General features: G+C 34.0%; 3 protein-coding genes across 23 annotated transcripts; 1 reads left to right on the top strand and 2 right to left on the bottom strand.

The window, feature by feature from the left end:
- Positions 1-926: 926 nt before the first annotated feature.
- On the top strand, positions 927-2,900 carry LOC147537350 (cytochrome c). Its single transcript, XM_086643928.1, has 3 exons — positions 927-1,189; positions 1,905-2,038; positions 2,643-2,900. Exons 1-3 carry the CDS (start codon positions 1,078-1,080, stop codon positions 2,733-2,735), a joined length of 339 nt encoding a protein of 112 aa, XP_086500054.1. The 5' UTR covers positions 927-1,077; the 3' UTR covers positions 2,736-2,900.
- Positions 2,901-6,001: 3,101 nt separating this feature from the next.
- On the bottom strand, positions 6,002-12,265 carry LOC147537349 (uncharacterized). 21 transcript variants are annotated; one of them, XR_015226211.1, is made up of 6 exons: positions 11,737-12,259; positions 11,063-11,176; positions 10,569-10,637; positions 10,426-10,494; positions 10,129-10,197; positions 9,640-10,056 (listed from the first exon to the last, which is right to left on the bottom strand). XR_015226211.1 is itself a non-coding variant. In XM_086644278.1 (5 exons), exons 1-5 carry the CDS (start codon positions 11,761-11,763, stop codon positions 10,101-10,103), a joined length of 357 nt encoding a protein of 118 aa, XP_086500404.1. In that variant the 5' UTR covers positions 11,764-12,259; the 3' UTR covers positions 9,640-10,100. The 21 variants fall into 21 exon arrangements, 1 of the variants encoding a protein (XP_086500404.1); XR_015226215.1 differs by having other exon boundaries at positions 10,133-10,197; positions 10,426-10,491; XR_015226214.1 differs by having other exon boundaries at positions 10,133-10,197; positions 11,063-11,225; positions 11,756-12,259.
- Positions 12,266-18,789: 6,524 nt separating this feature from the next.
- On the bottom strand, positions 18,790-21,805 carry LOC147537348 (small ribosomal subunit protein uS2-like). Its single transcript, XM_086640015.1, has 5 exons — positions 21,308-21,805; positions 20,848-21,110; positions 20,547-20,744; positions 19,821-20,028; positions 18,790-19,254 (listed from the first exon to the last, which is right to left on the bottom strand). The coding sequence occupies exons 1-5, from the start codon at positions 21,435-21,437 to the stop codon at positions 19,151-19,153; spliced, it is 903 nt and encodes a 300-aa protein (XP_086496141.1). The 5' UTR covers positions 21,438-21,805; the 3' UTR covers positions 18,790-19,150.
- Between the last annotated feature and the right edge of the window lie 1,390 nt (positions 21,806-23,195).

Below are 23,195 nucleotides of genomic sequence, written 5' to 3'. Positions count from 1 at the left end.
TATATATTATTCACGATAGTTTACACAAAAATCTTCAAAAAAGTTATTTAGTTATTCATCTACTCCTTATGACATGTACTTTTTTTAGTTTTCAGATCATCATAAAAAGGGTCATGGATGAAATTCACACCGAACCTCCAAAAATTCGATCACACCACTGCACAAGAATCACGTTATGGGAATGTCATCTCATTCCAACGAGTTGACACAATGCCTAAGAGTGTTTTTCGTGGAAATTAACTACGATCTACGATAGTCATTACAATGACATTGATACATCAAAGATGTTATAAGCACGATAACTGACTAATTCAAACTTTAACAAAAATAAGCCTATAGCCCAAATAAATTACGGCCTAAACTCCAACAACATTATTTATACCTTAATAACTCAAGTTCAATAAACCTTGCAATCCACCTCTTCCAATAATCGAACTTTTTTTTTTGGGAACAAATAACTTCATATAAAGTCAATGGCTAAAGAGTCAGGTACACAGAAGTTATAAGAGGATGAAAACCAAAGATACAATTACATAGAACTTGAAGGTAATTGAACTCTGTAGGCCAAAGCTGATTGAGCAAGATCGTGGGCTTCAGTATTCACCTCGCGTGGGACAAAGTGGAGTCCCAAGAGGGAAATTTGCCAGCCCAATGCGAGCTTCTAGAAGATGGGGTTTAATATCGAACTTGAAGATTTTGGAATCTATATCAACATTATGCCCCAGTTGGGTTGCGACATTTTTTTTTTTGAAGGAAAGGCCCAATGGAGTCGGGACAGATTGTGCACAAGCCCTTTCGCACGGTGTAAACGCCAGAGACCTTGTTCAAACGCCACGTCGCAGTTTCGTGCCGTCCACGGAACTCGAAAATAGAGAAAGAGAGAGAGTTCTAGAAAAATCAAAATACAAGGGCATATTAGACATAACCATAACGAAAGAGTTACTTATAAATAGGGAGCCTCTTCCCTTCGTCGAACTTGTCGGAGAAGAAACCCTAGAAAAGCTTGGAAACGCGAAGGTCCCTCTTCCGGGGACGAAGAATTTGAAAACCCTAACTTTCTCTAGATTTCTGAAAAAGATGGCATCATTTGAAGAAGCTCCACCAGGCAATGCAAAGGCTGGAGAGAAGATCTTCAAGACGAAATGTGCTCAGTGTCATACCGTTGAGAAAGGAGCCGGTCACAAACAAGGTTTTCTATTCATCTCTTCGTCTAATCCGTTTATTGCTATCTTTTTTTATCAGTTTGTATAGTTTAGATTTGATTCATTATCGGTTTAATCCATTGAGTAATTGTAAGATTTATCTTGTTCTAGTTTTTCCTGTTTGATTCCTGTATTGTCATGTTGACTAGCCGATTATTATCTGTTTGATAATACCTTAATTTCTAGCTCTTTAAGTAACAAGAATTCATTATGAGTAATATGGAGTATTACCAGAAAATAATGCTTATAGATCAATATAGAAAACGGTTTTAAAACAGAGCAGAAATCGGTTTAAAGACAATAAGAGAAAATCAGAGCAATGAAACTGAAGTGGGACAGCACCATTTCTCTCCAGCCGCACCAATGAAGTAGATCCACAACTTCGAAGCCTCCCAAGAGTAATTACATTGGGATGGCATTGATACATCATGAACATAATATGTAATACATCATGAATTTGGATGATCTCTATAACCGCCATATTAAAACATCTTGGGTCCTAAATGACATACAAAGACCCTTAGCCCCTATTTTAGGGGCCTGAAAGCCCATCTATTCCTAGATCAAATTCATTTTTAAAATGTTATGGTGAGGGTGATTAAATTTATAATGTTATATTTGCTTTTTGTTTGTTCTTTCCTATTTCTTTGTATAGGAATCCTTCCTTTGAGATTTTCTAGCTAACTCTACTGAAATTTGCAGGACCCAATCTGAATGGTCTTTTCGGACGGCAATCTGGAACAACTGGCGGTTACTCCTACTCCACTGCCAACAAGAACATGGCTGTGGTTTGGGAGGAGAAAACGTTGTACGATTACTTGCTCAACCCCAAGAAGGTAATATTCATACTTCTAAAATAATAAGTATTATTATTTGAGTTATTTAGAATAGTCTTTAGCAAAATAAGCAGAATTTTGATGTTAATTTTCTATATTTGTTTTCAATTTCTCTTCTGCCTAAATCTAGTATAGGGTAGGTGTTGTATCTGGGTAGGCTTTTCTGTTATAATAGTGAACCCAATTCATGCTCGTTGCCTTCTCACTATGTGACATGCCTGCTGTTGAGGTTTATCGTGAATACGTTTATCGTGAATACCGAAACTGAAATGCATGATTCATGCATTCTTGTTGTTCTCATATAAATGTATCGATATGGTAAAATGACATGAATAAATTCATTTGATATCTGACGTAGGAAAATGACATGAATAAATTCATTGAAAACACAATTAAACGCGAATGAGTGTTTTCGCTCAGCCTAGTTCAGTTTGGCAATAGACCTAGTCAATTTTCAGATCATAACATAGACGGATAGTACGAGTCGATTCATGTTTCTTATCCGTATGTGGTTGATATGGAGCCTGTGTCTCTTTTAAATGTTTAGGTCGTAATCGTTGTCTGGAGTTTCTCTGACAATGTGGTTCTTATGTTGTAAATGCAGTATATACCAGGGACAAAGATGGTTTTCCCAGGACTAAAGAAACCACAAGATCGAGCAGACCTCATTGCTTATCTCAAGGAATCAACTGCTTAGTTCTAATATTTCTGTTCTTGATTTTGTCATTGTACATTTTATAAGGTGAGATATTTTTTGGAAATAAAACTTTTTCTTATCGAAAAGGTGGACCAAGAGTACTCGGGGTTGTAAGGATGATTTGATTTACATCATTACTCGGTTCAGTACTCAAGTTGATTCCAATCTGATGTCTGTTCTTGATTGCGATTGGTTGTTTCCTCCTTTTTGTTTTTGTTTTTGACACGATTGAACCAGAGCACAGAAGTCTCTATACCTAAACATCAATTGTTTTGTGAGAATGAAAAAATCTAGCAAGAGAGAAAAAAAGTATAACTGTTGGTCTTGCATAGGTTGGGTCTTGATTTGATTGGTAGTGGGAATGTATTAGCTTCAAATAATTTGGTTATGGCTTTGTTGAATTATGAGCTTTTAACTTTTGGGGAAGGTTATCAATTGAGTTTTAGGGTTTAGTTTTTTTGGGTCTTCTAGGGCAAGCTTACTGGTAGGACTGTCATGTATAGCTGTTTATTTGATTGAATTTCTTGGATCTTTGGTTAAACAATTTGAGTTCAATATGGCTAGTTTTTTTTTTGTTGAAGGAGTTTAATATGGTTAGTTGGGTTAATATGGCAGAATGGTAGGGTATGCGGATGTAATTTGACTTGGTGGCCTAAGAGAAGTAGGTAAACTTCTTCGTATAAGAGCATCTCCAATGAGACACTCTAACAAAAACTCTAAAGTCAAATGTCAAATAAAGATTTTTTTTTTTAAGTGTCAATATTAGAGACGCTCTAAATTTTTGGTATTCAATGAAGATTTCTAAAATCTCTTTACTTAATAAACATGTCACTCTTAAGTGAAACAGGGGAATAGTTGAAAAGAAAAGGTGTTTTTAAAGTGGCACTTAGATGTCACTCTTAAGTTGATTAGGGGAAAAATAGTTGAAAAGAAAAGGTGTTTTCAAAGTGGCACTTAGGTCATCTCCAGTGGGACACTAACAAAAACTCTAAAGTTTAGTTGTCAAGTGTCAAATTTTCTTTTTTAAGTGTCAATTTAGAGACCCTCTAAATTTTTTCGGTCTTTAATAGAGATCTCTAAGAAATCTCTACTTAATACTCAAATTGGATAAGGAAGAAGTAGTTGAAAAGAAAAAGTTTCTATTGGTTTAAATTTTAAAACTACACTTGGAGAGTCTCAAAGAGACACTCTAGTTTTAGAATTTCCTCTCTAGACACTATATTAAATGTGTCCACCTCACGATAGAGTGTCTAACAAATTGTCCCATTGGAGATGTTTTTTTAACAAAAATTCTAATGCGACACTTTAAGTGTTAGAGATTGATTCTCCCATTAGAGATGCTCCTAGAGCATCTCCGATGCTACACTCAACTTGAAAAACTCAATTTGAGTTTTTGTTAACAATAAATGCTACACTCTACAATGCTAAACTCAACTAGAATCTCAATATGATGTGGCAACAATAAATGTTGAGATACTCAAAACAGAACTCAATAATTGAGTCTTGTTTTAAGTATCTCAACATTTATTGTTGTATCTCAATTGGTCCACATCGCCATTTTATGCATTAAAACTAGGTATGACCCGTGCCTACGGCATGGATATTGGTTAGAAAATGGTAAACGAATTTCTGAGTATAACTGGAGTTCGAGAAAGCAAGAACAACACAGGTTTTTTCCACCATTCGAATATCAAATTCTTCAGAAAATATAACATGGGTTCCTCGGAGAAGGGACTTAAGTTCTCCAGCAGAAACCCGACTTCTAAATCCTCAGAAGAAAACGAAGTATTTAGTGCAGACCATTTTCACATTATCCAGTACAGCGTTTTCCTCGTCAGTTCGCAACTTGAGTTGGTATAATGTGAGATTTTGTATGTACGTGCTATGTGAACCGGGCTGAAATCGTCTTAAACCACCCTACACCACTTCAGGTTATAATATCTTGAGGGGTAATGCAAAAGGTTGATTGAAAAAAAAAGATACAAAAATGTAGTGTAGGCCTTGTACTCCTTTTCCTCGTTATGTGGCCATTGTATCCTGACATTGGTACAATTATCAAGTACCCCACGTTTGTGCCTTTGTTAGATGGAAAAAGTAGATAGAAAAACTACTCAGGCAATTAGGGAGGGGAAAAAACGTATAGTTCGTACTTGTGTATCTAACGACAGTTTCAGTTACTTGGACAATGATGGTATCCAAGTTCAAGACTTAGGTTGTGTTTGTTTTTTTTTTAGTGTCTGAATCTGAATTAGCTGAATCTGAAATGTTTGAACTGAATTAGTTGAATCTGAAATGACGGAATTATTTTACTAGTTAGATGTTTGTTTTTCAAATCTGAAAATTAAAGTCTGAATGAAAACTTTGACATTTATACCCACACCCATTTTGTAACCCAAAAAACCCTAACATTTCAAATGTCTCTTTCTCTTTCCTGGAATCTCTCTCCCCCCATCTTGCTGCTCCTGCCTACTAAGAAATTCCTCTCTCTCTCCATACAACCGAAGTTCACACAAACCCTAGCAAGACAACTCTCTCTTCCCCATCTTGCTGCTGGTATGGGCCTAATTCCTCTCTCTCTCTTTCTCTCTCTACAAACCGAAGTTCCCAGCAAACCCTCACCAAATCTGGCGAGGATTTGGAGCAAGATGACCTCGCCAGATCATAGATCTTCCAGTCGTGGTGGTTGTTTGTGTTATGGTGGTCGTCTGGTGTGTGTATGTGGTGTCGTTCTTGTGGTTTAGGGGTGGTGGTTGTTTGGTTTGTAATGTGGCTTGCGGTGGCGGCGCTCTAGTTTATAGTGGTGGCTGCTAGTTTTTGGTGGTGGCCGTCTAGTTTATGGTGGTTGTCTTTGGTGGTGATTTTGTGGTAATGATGGTGGTGGTCTGTGGTGGTTTTGTGGTAATGGTGGTGGTGGTTATGGGATATGGTGGTGGTTGTGGTGGTTGTGGTGGTTGTGGTGCTGGCGGTGATGGTTGTGGTGGTGAGGATGGGTGGTGCACTGGTGGTTGAGACATGATTTTTCTAAATAATAGGGGTACTAGCGTCAATTTACACATTTCAGAAATTAGGCTCTTGTTTCAGACTTGTTTTGAAGTCTGAAATAAGTGGGTTCTTTTTCAGCCCATTCAGACAATGACAAAATTCAGCTGAGTTTTCAGATTTACCTAAATTTAAAAACAAACATCTGAAATCTGAATTGGGTCTCAATTTAGATTTCAGATCTGAAAAAAATTGAAAACAAACAGCACCTTAGAAGAATTCCTCCTTCATTCTGAATGTTGAAATAAACAGAAGCCAAATATGTGCAAGTAAGCAATTGGTAATCAGAATATCGTATTTTTTAGAGAAAGCTATCAAAGCTAAATTGATGTCATATTGTGGTATGATGAATGTTCTTGAACAACATACACGTGGGCATTTACATAAAAACCTGAAAGGAAAAAAACTGAAGGATCAAAGATTGATAATGTAAACAAAGATGGAAGTTTCAAGTTCCAACCGAAGGTCGAATATAATTTCCAATTGACTACTTCATAAGTGGTAAGATTCAAACTACATTAATACCTAGACTAACCAAGTTGCCAAAATAGATTTACATATGGAAAATTTGTTGGAAAAAATGACGTTTAAATTGAAATTGTAGGTGGAAAATAATCGATGAATAAAATCACGTTGATCACTAGACTTCAAAGCTCGAGAATCTCGATTCTTTTAGACAGTAATTCGCCCCCTTCTGGTACGAAACCGCAAGTACACAACGGGTCATGAATTAAGCCTTCAGAATACGATGAAGCCTTTCAACAACTGTTTGGTTCTAAGTATGTACGCTTTGACCAAGACCAAAAACACTCTGTATTATTAAACTGATAATGCCAAAGAAAACCGACTTCGAACTCATCCAAAAACTTGTATAAATAAAATACCAAGAGACCACCTTCGCGGTTAATAAAATGGAAAAATGAGAACAAGACATACAGAGAGAAAACTCGTTGGATTTTTTTTTTTGTCTACTGTTAAGTGGCACTTATGCCACTTATTTATAGTTTCTCACTGGATACCATCTAATGGGTGCATCCCTACATATAGGATATGCCCATGGATGAATGGATGTATCCATCCAATACCAACAATGTACCCATTCGGTACTTTGAAAAATATCCAACATTCCCCCACCATTTTTCAAACATTTAAAATATATATAAAAAACAAAGTATCGGAAATGGAAACAAAAGAAATTAGAAGAAACAATTTTGGAATAAACGACGATTTTGGCATTATTGTAGAAACTTATACATAAATGATAGGTATCTTATGGATTTGAACCTTCACTTAGTGCACACAACTCAAAGCTTTATCAGAATGCTATGATGAACGTATCTTGAACCAAGAATCCTTAAATGATAAAACCGGAGTCATCGCACATACTCGTTTCGGAGGACAGATTATTTATACTCCGCACGTTGATGGCCATGTGCAATATCCCTTTCATGAGTCTTCTTCATAAAACGGTCTTATTTTCTTAGGAAACGGCCTAATTTCCACACTCACTTAGGTAAGTCCACATGAGGTGTTTCCGCGAGGCACCACTTAAAACTTGGACTTATTAAGAATTTTCATTCATCCTTTGTCTTGCAGAAAAAATCAATACTAGCTTAGAAATGGGAGATTATAAAATGCTAGTATTCCATAATCGCGAAAGCTTTAACTTGTTAGTACCCATTGAACTCTGTCTATCTATTTCAAGACATAAGTTGGGCTCCCGTTAAAGGCGATCAACCTTCATTCACAGACCTTAGCCCATTTCTTTTTCTTTAGAGATAAGTTCTCTAGATACCTCTGAAAACATTAGAGAATATTTGTCTAGATGACAACAACATTAGAAAATATTCTCTAGATACAAAATTGACTTAATACAGTCAACCATAACTTTACATGAACAACAATTGACGGCACCCGTTTTGGCCAAAACATTTTATGAGTAATACTTTCTCAACCGTCTACTATTTGTATCATGTAGCTTACGCAAAATAATTCGTCACTGAGCTTCTTTCTAGTGCACATGACTGGAGAAATCAAATAAGCCAATTTTAGTGAAATTAAATCACCACTTGTTTCTTGAATGCTCAAGACAACAACATCTCACAACATGAGGATTTATGTATGGACCCCAAAATGAATCCACCAACTTGTGTAATTGTATTCTCTTAATACAATTGGATATTCTTTTAAACCAAAAAATATCATGTCAATTGATAAATAAATAGTCCAAAAGAACTATAATTGTACTCTTACTCAATACAATTTCCATTCATTATATTCTTCACTCAAGAATATGATTATTCATTTCTTAGGGTTTTAATTCTAAGATCACCATTAACTTTTTCATCATGTCAAAGACTCAAAGTTAGAAGTTATCATTCATTTCTTCCACGAAATGCATTATAATTCGACGAACATTATTAACCACTTGTTAAATATCTTATGATACAAAATAATGTTCGTTATTTCGTAACAATGAATTTCTCAAATGCAGATCATCTTCTAAATCTTAATTAGAAGGTTTCACATGTTCATAGATAACAAAATGATGTACTCATAACATGAAGTAATATACTTTTGTCTCTCTAAATTGAACAAATATAACTCACACATGAGATATACCTCGTGTACCAAAAGATCATATTTCACTCTCTCGTAAATGGATCAAGTGCACTTCCATCTAACACAAAGAACAATGTGACCAAAGTCACTTTTTTCTAAGACTCATAAATACCTCTTCAAGTGGGTAATCACTTGGATTCCAAAACCAAATAATTCTCACGAACTATAAAATGGACCAACACTAATGTTAAGGGTCTCATGGTAACCAAAAATCACAACCAACCTTAACAATGTATTATGGCTATAAGATATTCTAACATAGCATGACTAGTAAAAGATATCAAAATCTACGTCATTTTATCACATAAAATCATGCATCAAATTTAACTGAAATACTTACAGGTGTTTCGCTTATTTTATTCACTTAGTTCGCGTGATCATATGGAGAGATGTTATTGAAATAACTTTCATTTCAACTATAGAATTTACTGTCTAAAAATTGTTGGAAAAAATGGCGTTTAAGTTGAAATGGAAGGTGGAAAATAATCGATGAATAAAATCACGTTGATCACTAGACTTCAAAGCTCGAGAATCTCGATTCTTTTAGACAGTAATTCGCCCAATTATGGTATGAAACCACGGGTACACAACAGGTCAGGAATTATGCCTTCAGGATACGATGAAGCCCTTCAACAACTGTTTGGTTCAAAGTATGTACGCTTTGACCAAGACCAAGAACACTCTGTATTACTACACTGATAATGCCAAAACAAAAAACGACTTCGCACTCATCCAAAAACTTGTATAAATAAAATACCAAGAGACCACCTTCACGGTAATAAAATGGAAAAATGAGAACAAGACATAGAGAGAGAAAACTCGTTGGATTTTTTTTTGTTTACTGTTAAGTGGCACTTATGCCACTTATTTATAGTTTCTCACTTGATACCATCTAATGGGTGCATCCCTACATATAGGATATGCCCATGGATGAATGGATGTATCCATCTAATACCAACAATGGAAATTGTACCCATTCGGTACTTTGAAAAATATCCAACAATATTTTCATTTCAATGTTTGTAGAGAGAGGAATATTGACCCTTATTTATTTTCATTTCTGTAGAGTTTGAGTAATTACACGACGTTACTTTAGAACGTTCATCATCGTAACAGTTTTCTCTGTCTCCAAAGCATCGTTCTTTTATTATTCACTTATATCGACCTAAGGTGAGATTTGACACTACGGCGATCATATACCAAATATAACCCATACCAAATAAGAAAAGAACACAAGTGATTAACATAATAAGTACTGACTTTCCAATCTCCCAATATCTCTTTCAAATTATGATACTTATTGTTCATGACTCATTTTAATAATTCTTAACGTTCTATTGATATCCGAACACTCGTAGATCATACAAGCGCAGTACAAAAAGGAAAAATACAAACAAAAAAGAAGACATTACATAAACATCGACTAAGTTTTAAAGTTTTCATTGAAACCTAAACTATTGACTGTTACTAAATCACTGAGACACTGACTGCAATCAAGAAAAACCTAAAACAAGTTTTAAGGTTTCATCATAGCTTTTAAGTTTTAAAGTTTTATTCGAAGATTTGTAGTTTTCATCAGCGAAAATAGGTTTTACCTGTGACTTGAATTTCTTCCTCTGGTACCCATGACAACAGGTGTTGGTTCAATGCTTCCATATTTCTGGAAAATCGACAACCTTTATTAGTGCCTACCATGTTCAAATATTAAGAATTAAAATTGAGAAAGACATACCAACCTCTACGGCTTCTAAACTCAAGCTTCTCCATGAGATATTGCAAAAGTAATGACAAACAGTAAATCCTAAATGAAAACTCAAGCTTAAAATGATAAATAAGTCTTCATAACTGAACTATTAGATGTGGCAATTTCTAGGTAAGAAGTTATAAGTTCTAACTACTGTAGAAAAATTATTCACTGAGTGAAATACATCTGAAGTCCACTATTAACTCTCAAATACAACACAAAATTAACAAAGAGTGAATGATAATAAAGATTAGTTTGCAAAATCAAGTAAAAAGTCGGTAATACCTAAAACTTTGATGATTGCTAATTGACTCCACCAGATTCCGACATGCCAATGACTCCAAAATTATTCTGCTGCACAATAAATGATGATATTGTGAATGATAATAAAGATTACTTTGCAAAATCAAGTAAGGAGTTGCTAATACCCAAAACTTTGATGATTGTTGAATGACACAACCAGATTCCGACATGCCAATGACTCCAAATATATTCTTCTGCACAATAAATGATGACACAGTGAATGGGTAATGAAAACCACAGACTAACTAAATGAAAAAGGGTTTCCGATATTCGTCTTCTACAACCTACGAGAAACCATCTTTTTTTTAACAAATGAGAGAAGTCCTAAATTGGAATAGTTGATTCACCATAAGTATCATTTACGGTGTTTTTATGGAACCACGTTCGCGAAGAACGAAAAAAAGTTTGATAATCGAAAATTGCGTGGGGGATTGGCCAAAGTGGCGTCCGACTCTAGGCAGGAGTTTGAGATTAGCAAGAGTAAAAGCTTTAGGCGCAACTTCAAGCTTAGCAAGAGTAAAAGCTTTTTGGGAGGGTTTGTAGAGTCTTCATGTCCCAACTGGAATCGCGCCTACGCAAGAAAAGTAATAGAATTAATGAATAGGATTTGAGTTATCACATATGAACATATGGCAAAAAGTTTTCTCCATGATGAAGATGACATGAAAGTTCATTGCTACCATAGGAGTGTGCCTGGTATCTGCAAAACGTAGGACATTTCCTGTAGAGAATCCTACAAGATGAAAATGAGCATATAAATAAGTTACACATCAGGGTAGGCTCTGCAATGAAATGAAAACTACAATTAGATCTAAGATTCAAGTGATCCGTTTACATACGTACATAGAAAGATACAGAGAAAGATTACAAGAAACATAGTGATCCGTTTACATACAAACATTTATATAATACAGTTGCTTCTTTACATTGTAATCTATCCTGAAAATCTGTCCACAAATGAGAGATAACCCATTAATCCTTATTCAAAACTTAACCATCAAACGATTTAAATCTTTGTAGATAAGTTATTCACAAAGTTGTATTACAAATTTATGTAGAGATAACCATTAAACGATATAAAAGCAACAAAATTCAGAAAGGCGTTGGTGATTTTACAAATTTCATAATGGATCTGGTTTGTAAATGGTTTTTGTGTTCAAATATAGTTTGGGGTATGATAAATTTGAACTTCAATTCTGAAACTTGTAGATTAATGAAAGTAAATAAAACCAGATACATGATTAATGTCCAAATTTTTAGCTTAATCAAAATAAAATAACAACAGAGATTTACCTGAATTAGGGTTTTATACCTTGTCATCGCAAATATCCGAATCCTATCCAGAATTTGTGAGAGAGATTGCAACCTAAGTGTCAAGAATTTTGGGAAGATGTCAACTTACAGTAATCTGAACAACTGGAAGAAAAATTGAGGAAGATGAGTGATTTTTCCCAAAATGAAATCTCATTTTATTGCTATAATTCCCCCACTTGTACAAACTTTTATTCTCTCTTGTAGAAAAAATCTCGGCTGTAAAAAAATTTCTCCCTGTAATGAATTTAATCGGAAAATAAATAGAACTGAAATCGAAAAAAGAAAGATGCCTCTAGTCTGTGAGAGGAACCCTAGGCGGGGCGATAAAGTAGGCAACCGAGGGACTGATTGAACGAGATGAAGAGGGGGGAATGGTTGGAACGAAGAGAGAATACAGACAAATTGAGTCGGGAGTTGAAGAGAGGAAAAACTAAACGATCGTTGAAGTAGTTGAAAGGGCGAGAGAGAAAAGAAACTGACATGGTGTTCTATCCTAATAAGCAATTAGCATGAAAGACATTTATTTTTATTTTGTCCTAGCCAGCTGCATTAATCTTATTAAAATTTCTTTAACATGTTTCATTTAATAGTTACTCAAATAGTCACAATCTCCCACTTTAAGAAAATTTTACAAATGCTTTTAATAAATGTTATAGATATACATGAAAAGTTTTTCGTCATATTTCCGGATCGTCGAGATGTGTGCGAAATTAATTTCATTTCAAGGTATAACATATTAAATCTTGAAAATCAAATTAATTTCAAATTTAATTTTCAAGATTTATAAATATCTATCTCAAGTTTGTACTATAAAACTTTATAATAATTACAAATAAAATTAGCTAACAAAAATATTTAAATAAACATAAATTTTTTTAAAAAAAATTATAATAAATAGAAAAATAATTTCTTTTTAAAGAAACTTAAGTATAAATATAAAAATTAATAAAACGTTTTGAATAAATAAAAAATAAGTAAGAAAACTCTTCTACTATTAATAGTTAAAAGTTGTTATAAATAATCTTCAAAAAAATTTGTTGTATATAAATTTACAACATTTAATAAGGGTATTTTAATAAATTTTATAAATATATTTCAAACACTTGTTATGTTTTTGAAAGACTTTAGTTTATATAAAAAAGTTAATAAGATATGATGACGGAAGGCATTTCACATATGGATGGATGGTGTGAAAATGCATGGTTATACAACAGCTATAAAACAGTCAACAAACGTAAGTTTATAACTATAATCCATTTTTTATAATAATTTAAATAACTTATAATTTGTAAATAACAATTTATTTTTAAAGATATGGATGGTGTGAAAAAGTTATGTAATGAGTTTTTCGTGCTCATAGAAACATCCTCAAAAACAGAATACTTAATTTCTCGATTTGTTAAGTAAAGTAATTTCAATACTATGAAAACCATTTTATAAAGCACAACGTTATTACTTCGACATCTGCTTTTTTATAGTGACAGAAAGTTTATAGTATGAAAATTTTATTAATGGTCTTAATAAAGTAAAAGTGAAGTTAACGCTATCTCTAAATTAAAAGAACAACAATCCAACTAAATAAAAACAAATTTGAAAAATATATTTATAAGATCTACTAAAAACGTTTATATTATAAAACTTTTTAATAATAAAAAAAAAATTAAAAGAAATACAAATAGGTAAGAAAAATATGTAAATAAACATAAAAAGGTTTCGAAATCTTTATCATAAATGGAAAATTAATATTAACGCTTGAAATAAACTTTTTAATAATAAAAATTTTAAAAAAATTGAAATAAATAGAAATAGGTAAGACAAATATGTAAATAAAAATAAAAAGGTTCAAAAAACTTTATGATAAATGAAAAAAATAAGTACAAACTTAAAATATATATGTACAAGATTTACTAAAAACATTTATAATAAAAAAACTTTTTAATAATAAAAATAAACAAAACATTAAAATTAATACAAATAAGTAAGAAAAATATGTAAATAAACATCAAAAGGTTTAAAAAACTTTATCCTCAATGGAAAATTAATATAAACGTTTGAAATAAACTTTTCAATAATTAAAAATTAATTTAAAATATTGAAATAAATAAAAATAGGTAAGAAAAGAATGTCAATAAACATAAAAAGGTTCAAAAAACTTTATCATAAATGAAAAAATAATTTACGTTAAAAAAACTTCTTAAGTGTTGCAGTAAATGTTAATAAGCTTTGTTCATATGTTTTATCTCCGATTTTGTTGTTTTCTTAGGTGTGTACTTGCGAGGTGTAGCATGATTAAGATGTTTTGCGGCACAACATGATCTATATTCTAACATAGTCAAACCCCTAAAAGTCGTTTCTTATTGATTCATTTTTATCTTACAAATGTAAAGGTGAAGCAAGATTGGTGTCTGTACGAATTAACGACCGATAATAAAGAAGAAAAAGGAACAAAAAACAAACATTGACCAGGGTCGGTCCTGAGATTTCGGAGGCCCGAAGCAAGTTTTAAAAATGTGGCCTACACGTCTTTTACAAGAAAAAAATTGTATGTCAAAACCTTTCAAGTTTTCCTTTCAAATAATGTGAGGTTTAAACATGGCACTTTTGTTCATAACTTGTAGTCTAAATCGAACGATCTGATTGAGTTACTCGGAAAATCCTCAGTTTCAGGAAAAGCCCTAGTATGTCCTTAGTTGATCTCTCAATAAAGTGGTTCAGCGAGTTCGGAACTCAGTTTGAGTCAGTAACTCGTTCAGTTTTCTTTTCTTTTAACCGAAAAAAAGTACTAAAAATAATTCTCCGATAAAAGAACCGAAGGAAATTTCAACCATTTTTTTGTGTGTGCTTACAATGATAGTGTTGATTGTGGTGTTGAGGTTTAGTAATAGCGGTGTAGTGGATGTAGGGTGGTAGAGGTTTAGTAAAGGTGGTGGTGGTAGTGGAGGTTTAGTAATCGTGGTGGTGGTAGAAGTATCAACTAAAATAATTAAAAAAAACGTACAATTTAATGATGGTAGTTGTGATGTTGAAGTTTAGTAATGGTGATTGCAGTGGAGGAACAATGATAGAGGTTTTAATAATTTCGGTAGTTGTAGTTGCGGTTTGGTAATCATGGTGGTAGTCAGGGCCGGCCCCAGCCCAAAGCTACCAAAGCGGTGGTTTTGGGCCTCCAATTTCATAGGGCCTCATGACAAAGTGTTTAAGTTATATTACTGCTTCTGTTCCAATTTCAACATAGAACTGTAGTTGGCAAACTGGTCTATATCCTTGTTTACAACCTAAGTGACCAGGGTTCGAGTCCTCATAAGTTAATGTTTTTAACAATCTTTTTTTTTAAGAGGATAAAAAAAAACTTACGTTGAGGCCCCAAAATTGGAAATGGCTTTGGGCCCATAAGTGATCGGGCCGGCCCTGGTGGTAGTTGAGGTTTAGTAATCGTGGTGGTGCTAAGTAATTTAAAAGAAATTAACAAAAAAATAGCACTCTAACAGAGGCGGACCAGGCCCAAAGCAGCTGCTTTTGGCCCCATTTAGTGAAGGGCCCTAAAATTCAATTTATTTGAAGGCACCCTCTCGAAAAAAGAAATTAATAAGAAGACATCGGTTTAGACTGACAGTGAACCCAAGCCCAAACAAGATTTTCACTTGAGGAGTGTCACTGACCCACCCTATCTCCCTAAGCAATTGATAAAAGGAAACCTACTTACCTATACTTAATTTCTCATTTTATTTTAGGATTAATTCCATTTTGGCCCCCTAAAGATGACCAACTGATCAAATTGACTCCCTAAAGATGACTAGCTTCTAATTTGGCCCCCTTTTTCGTTTTTCCGTCCTTTGCTCTGTTAGAAGTCAGTGAGCTGGCATTTTCTTGCCACATTTATCCCTCCCGCATCTACCCATATCTTTAATGTCAAGACTAAAATCTTTATGGTCTCAAGAATAATTATGATGGTCAAATCAAGTTAATTTTCAATTTTCAAAAGTCACATCAACTCATTTTTATCTTCCTTCCTTCCCTTCAACCACTCAACATAAAACCCCTCAAAATCTCCATTAAAATCACCATAAACCTTAATAGTGAATAACACCTCCATGGAACTTAGTTTGGGTAATTTTTTTTTAGGCAAACTCCATCTACACTCATCAAAGCCATGGTTGGAGGTAATCATCTCCACCGGTTCATCTTTATCTTCATTTCTATCAAATGTTCGATCAAACATTTCAGGTAGCAAAAGTTTAGTTAAAAGCTAAAAGAAAAAAAATTGATTTAACACACAATCAAACAGATGGTGATTAATTGATAGAAATTGGTTATAAAATTTCTCGTTTCGGGAGAATAAATGGATTAATGGAGGTGGAGGCTATTATGAGATTAATGGACTATCTTCAAAACTAAAAAATTGTGTGCTCTAAAAATCAGTAAATTTAATCAAATCAAATGAACTTAAGAGAGGTAACATTGTTGATGAACTTCAAGGTTTGGTGCAAAAAATTTGCTTGTTGCAAATACCCAAGTCATTGTTTGTAAAATACTGATAACATCAAACCAATATCTTTTCTGTTTTTTCCTTCAATAGTCCACATGAAGATGGTGATGGTGAGAGAAAGAGAGACATATAAAGGTAGAGAGAGCTATGACCTGAATTATAGTTGATAAAAAATAGAGTTTAATGATGATAGTTTGAAAATTTATAAAATAGATTGTTTAATTTTGGGGGAGTGGCAAATGTTTCACATCTAGCATTTAATGCTAGGTAAAGCATGGCACAAACAAGATACGGGTAAGGGTATTTGTGGTAAGAAAATTCCAGCTCACTAACATGTAACGGAGTAAAAGACGGAAAAACGAAAAGGGAGGTTAATTTGGAAGTTGGTCACCTTTAGGGGGCCATTTTGGTGAGTTGGTCATCTTTAGGGGGCCAAAATAAAATTAACCCTTTATTTTATTCACCTAAACCTAACCATATTTAATTAATTTCTATTTGTCTCTCTCTCACTTTTTTACGATGTTCTCTCTTCTTTCTTGTATTTTTTCTTTCTCTCCCGTCTAACACAGCCACATCCCACATGTATGTTTCACTTCTATGCCGAATTTTATTGTCTTGTGCTCTCTCTCTTCCAGTCCTTCTCTCTTTCACTTACATTTTTTTCTATTCTTTCTTCATTATATTTTTTAATATCACTTTTTATCCAACAAATATCTAAGATAATTGTTGTCACTGATTTGTTTTTTTTAATATTTATATGATATTGAATCTAAATAATTGAACTATTTTATGAGACAATGGTTATTTGTTCGATTTAATTTTTCTATTTTTCGTATAGGTTTTGGCGTTGTACTTAAATTATTCAAAGATATTTAGTGTAGCAATGAAACGTACATATGAATCAAAACATGCTAAGAGAAAAATATTTGAATCCTATCCAGAATTTGGAAGGGTATTATGACATTTACTTGAAAATAGGGGGCCAAATTTGAATTTATGAAAAATAGGGGGTCAAGAAGGAAGCTGGTCATAAAGTAGGGGGCCGAAAAGGAAATAACTCTATGATAAATTTGAACTTCAGTTCTGAAACTTGAAGATTAATGAAAGTAAATAAAACCAGATATATCATTAATGCCCAAATTTTCTTAATCAAAATAAAATAACAACAGAGATTTATCTGAATTAGGGTTTTATACCTTGTCATCATAAATATCCAAATCCTATCCAGAATTTGTGAGAGAGATTGCAACCTAAATTTCAAGAGTTTTGGGTAGATGTCAACTTACAGTAATCTGAACAACTAGAAAAAAAAAAATTTGGGAAGATGATTGATTCTTCCCAAAATGAAATCGCATCTTGTTGATATAATTCCACCTGTACAAACTTTTATTCTCTCTTCGTAGAAAAAATATTGATTGCTTAATCAAAATAAAGTAACAACCGAGATCTACCTGAAGGGATTGCAATCTATCCAGAACTTGTGAGAGAGATTGCAACCTAAATGTCAAGAATTTTGGGAAGATGTCAACTTACAGTAATCTGAACAACTGGAAGAAAAATTTGAGGAAGATGAGTGATTTTTCCCAAAAATGAAATCTCATCTTGTTGCTATGATTCCCCCACTTGTACAAACTTTTATTCTCTTTTTGTAGAAAAAATCTCGGTTTTAAAAAAATTTCTCCCTGTAAAGAATTTTATCCGAAAAGATATAGAACTAAAATCGGAAAAGGAAGATGCGATAAAGTAGGCGACCGAGGGACTGATTAAACTAAATGAAGAGAGGGGAAATGGTTGGAACGAAGAGATAATACAGAGGACAAATTGAGTCGGGAGTTGAAGAGAGGAAGGACTAAACGATTGTTGAAGTAGTTGAAAGGGCGAGAGAGAAAAGAAACTGACATGGTGTTTTATCCTAATAAGCAAAGAAGGACATTTATTTTGTCCTAGTCAGCTGCATTAATTTTATCCTATTCAGAACTAACAAATCATGTTTTGTTATATAGATGATGAACAAGAGTAAATCTAAACTAAAAGTTGAGTTTTTTGACTGTTGCATTAGAGAAGTATTTTGAATTGAGTATCTCAATTGTGCCACCTATGAAAGGGAATCTCAATTCATCCTTGACACGTTGGATTAGTTGCAATTCATCCTTGACACGTTAGATTAGTTGAGGAGGAGGAGGAGGAGGAGAGCTGATAGAGGAGGAGGAAAGCTGATAGAGGAGGAGGAGGAAAGCTGATAGAGGAGGAGGAGGAGGAAAGCTGATAGAGGAGGAGGAGGAGGAAAGCTGATAGAGGAGGAGGAGGAAAGCTGATAGAGGAGGAGGAGGAGGAAAGCTGATAGAGGCGGACATACTGATATAAAACATAAAGCTTTCAAACAGAAAGACTTGCCTGAAACTGGAAAAACAGTCCTGTTCTGATCAGACGAAGAAATGGACTTCCGTCGATGGGAAGTCCATTGAAGATGGAGATTGACATGGAAATAGATAAAAAGAGAAAGATTAGAAAAGCCAAAGAAAATTACTGATTAAAAAGGGGCTCACTTGGGAATTAAGTTATTGATAAACTTAATGCAAACAATCAATCTACAGGTTTGCCAAGAACATGAGGCTGAAAATACACAGATTTCAAACAACCTCTAAAAGAAAAATTAGAAGTATGGGTCTTCTCATATAAGAACTACAAAAATTCTTCACCTAAATAACCAGTCAAATATAGCAAACCACTAAAACAAAAAACCTCCAATATCTAAAATTCTCTTGATAGAGAATTTTGACGATCTCAAGGACTTGACAACTCAACTGCAACAACTATACTTACGCCCTAATTCCATTTCCAAAACAAGTCAAAACTTAAGAACATTAGATATCGATTATGAGAGGTGAACTTGGGAGAGGTTATCTCTCATTCCCAACCTGCAGCTGGAGGAGGAACAAACCCATCAGCAACAGCTTGAAACTCAACTGGTGGTGCAGCTGCTGGTTCCCATGAGTCAACAGGTACAGATACTGCAATTGCGGAACAAAGAATTAGTCGGATAAATGATGAAAGAACAGAAAAACGCCTACTTGTATCATATATGCTAAGATCATAGCTGAAGATCTAGTACAAATGTAATGTAACAAATGAACTACTGGTTTTCAACAAAAAAAAAATGTCCTGAGGGAAAAAAACGCCAATAAATTCATTTATCGAGATGTTCATTCAAAAAACAAAATGGAACTTGAGAAAAACTGATATTACATTCTCATGTCCATAAAGTAAAGATTGTAACGTCAAAGATTGATACTAACAAAAAAAATGTGTGAAGGTTGCAACAAGCATGCATAGAAGTAGGATATTCAGATCAAGGGAAAACCCTTACTGTGGTGACTATCAAGAAAACTGCAGTTCATTTATTTTCCAAAGAAATCTTGTTAATATAAGAACTACTTTTTCAACAAAGGAAATACAGAGGAAAGAATTATTTCTATTGCAGGGTTGAAGGAGTTGTGGTTTTCCATAAATAAGCACCACGGATATATTAAATGCATCTTAAAGAAATTTAAATAAAAGAAGTCAGTTAGAAAACAACGTGGATCTGCAGCCCACTCGGTACCAGGAACAGCTGGAATGGCTGGGGCAGCCACATCAGAAGTCCACTGGGCATCAGCACCCCATTGATCACCTCCAGTGCCGATCGCATTGGCTGAGTAATCTGTGACTCCGAATTCAAGGGCAGGGGCACCCTCTTCTTCAGACTCTTTTGCTTCCTCGGGTTCTCTGTAGAAGAATAGATCCACCTGCACATGGCAAAAATTGATTTAGAACCTTCGGCCGGCAGTAAATATGGAAAGTAATTATTTTCGAAAGACTGCCCCTAAACCCTATTCTTGCAGAACCATCATTGCTTGCCTTAGCTATAAATTATAGATGCAACCTCAAGAAAGATCCAAGTAAAGGGAAGTGGCATGCCAACAATATATTATTTAAGACTTATCTGCTGATAGCCTATTGGCCTGAATTGGATGTTAAACAAATTTATATGGTATAAGAGCCAGACACACAAACATGACAGACACAATTACAACACAAACTTTATCACCCCAACAAAAAAGATACACGATAGGATTTGAAAATACAACATAAGACGGGGCATGTGAGAACAGTCCAAAATGAATCAAGGGAAGTCTTATGACCAACAGTATACGATATAATATCAAGGACCTCTCCACTCAGTAGTCCTTACCAATTGGTTTCGAGTTGGATATCTACAAATTTAGTGCAATTAAAGATCGGGTTATAAAGTTTGAGATTTTACCATAACATCCCATTTGTGTCCAGGAAGAATGGTTGAACGCATTTGAAGAACCATCCTTGCCAACAACCAGAACAAACAACCTATGCTGTGTTTTCCCTTGTTATTTGCCGGAATTCCAATATCAACATATCTCATAGGTGAATCTGTATCACAGAACGCAATTGTAGGAATATTACCCAGGGCAGCTTCCTTGATTGGCTGCACATAGAATTCAAGAATAGTCATTAAAAAGTAAATTTTGAATGTTTCTGGCAAAATCGAGAAATTGGAAGTCGAATATTACAACACTAGGGTTTCATACCTGGTGATCAGTTCTTGGATCAGTGAGAATGAGAAGACGTGGCTCACTGAACGATGTCTGGAGCTGATTTGTAAAGGTTCCAGGAGTGTGTCGTCCAGCAATTGGGTGAGCACCAATGTATTGAGCAAACTTGAGAACTGCTCTCTGACCATATGGTCTTGCTGACTGAACAATAATATCTTGAGGGTTTTCAATAGCAACAATAACCCTAGCAGCCATCTGAAGCTTCTCCCAAGTTTTTCCAAGGTTTATGATATAGATTCCTGATCACCAAGATTGACCATTTCCGGATCAGTAATAAGATAAAGACAAGTAATCCTAAATAGATAGAACAATTACAAAACCGTGAAACCCTAGAAACACTATCACTCTATCAGTGTTTTACCTACGTGCAATTCTCAACAGAGAAATATCCACAAAGCGAAAAATTATTAATATCTTGTAAAGATAGAGAGATTACCGTCTGTTCGTCTCTTGAAGACGTAACGTTCCATCTGAAAATCGCAATTTTTAGTCCCAAGATGAACATCAGCTGCTAACATCATTTGTATATCTGCCTCTTTTTGAGACAATTCTTTAGCGGTAGCCATGGCTGATTGATCAGGTTTCTGAATCCTGAACTTGTCTCTCTGATGAAAATTAAACCCAGATTCTTCTCCTTTTTTTTCGTATCGTCTCTTGTGGTGTTACTGAAATCAGGAATTTATGAAGATGAACGCATTTCATGAGAAAAACCCTAGGGTTGCTAATGGACTAGGTAATTTGATGGGCTCTGAAGGAAGGCCCATGTTACCAACACTTTAGGCTTGAATATTTGCTCAGTGGACCCAACTCAGAATATGAGGAAGGGAAATTTACAAAACCCGAGCCACACTGCCACAAATTACCCACCATAGAGTGGGAGCTGATAGTGAAACTGTTCGGCCTGGCTTTACAGAATGATGGCCAATATATAGACAAACAAAAATTTGACCTGGGCAAAATTATCTTGTTGATGCAAGTTTAGATGACTCCAGTTCAACAAAAAAAAAAAAAAAAAAGTTTAGTTGACTTATTTTATTTTTATTTAATTAGAGCACACAAGTATAAAAATTCAAATATTAAATAAGAATTAATTTAAGATTCATAAAACAAATACAATAGAATAAAAAAAACAACTAACTACCATGAATTAATTTAAGATTGTAAATAGTTTCATCACAAAAACCTTGTAATATAACGCGGGAATAACGGTTTTTTGGTGTTTTTTATTTTACATTTACTGGTAGTGGTTATATTTTGGGTATGTCCGGTATGAGGTTTTTTGGTAGTTTTCATTCATTAGACACTTTTCATGTAAATGTACATTTGGTTTTTATTTTCTTTGTTATGTAAAAGTAGGTCTCGTCTGATATGAAAGGCCTAACTCAATTCGATCTGAAATCAAATGTAGTCATTGAGTAGTTAAACATCAAAGATCACATGAAAAGAAAGGTTTTAGATCTGTCTCGAATAAGTTTCGATTTTGAATTGGATTTCAGATTTTGTGTGAGGAAATCTTTTATCGTAGAGTAATGAAGCATCCAACCACAAGACTACAAAGATCTTATTGAAAAAACACAAATTAATCCATAATCTAAAAATAAAGATAAATCAACTTAGAAAATGTATTAACAAAACATTGAATATAAATTTTAGTGATTTTAGAAAGATGGAATCTAGAAAAGTAAAGCACCATACATAGACTGAAAGAGACCCATAGAAAAGTAAAAAACATCCATGAATTTCTAAGTATGAATTGGTGATATTGATGAAGTAAAACATTAATGTTGTTTTTTGTATATTTGATTTTCTTATTTGAGAGGAATAAATCAGATTTTACGAAATAAATTCGTAGTGACATACAATTTTGTGGCAAAGTTTCAAACTTTTTACTATATTTAATTCACAAACATCATCTTATGGAGAATGGATCCATAACTTTAAGAGCTAAATTTTCCTGATCTGAGTGGATTCTTTTGGAGGGTATGACACTCTTACTTACGCATCCCCAAATTATCCGAAGTAATTGACAAAACTCTTTCTAATTTTGTAGATTTTCGAGTAAAGAGAGTTGGTTGCTGGGGAAAAATTGTGAAGTGAAATATCTTTATCCTAGTTAAAATATCAGGAAAAATAAAAACAACGTAGACGAAGGGTTTGCTTCGGTGTACTAGGAGTGGTACATAGGCAAGTCACAAAGTGGAAAATCAAGTCCAACAAGTGCGACTCAGCAAACTCGACAATTTTTCATTCGCTTTTTGATTTGGTCAAAGTTAGGCAATTTTGGTTCAGCAAAACTCATCCCATCGTTTTTGTTGTTGACAGGT

Source organism: Eschscholzia californica, unplaced genomic scaffold, assembly GCF_041429995.1.
Source record: "Eschscholzia californica isolate CP2 unplaced genomic scaffold, dmEscCali1.0.p SCAF_5, whole genome shotgun sequence".
NCBI classification, from domain to species: Eukaryota; Viridiplantae; Streptophyta; class Magnoliopsida; order Ranunculales; family Papaveraceae; genus Eschscholzia; species Eschscholzia californica.
Note: the sequence above shows the minus strand (reverse complement) of the source record. Positions and strands in the feature narration are given on the sequence as shown.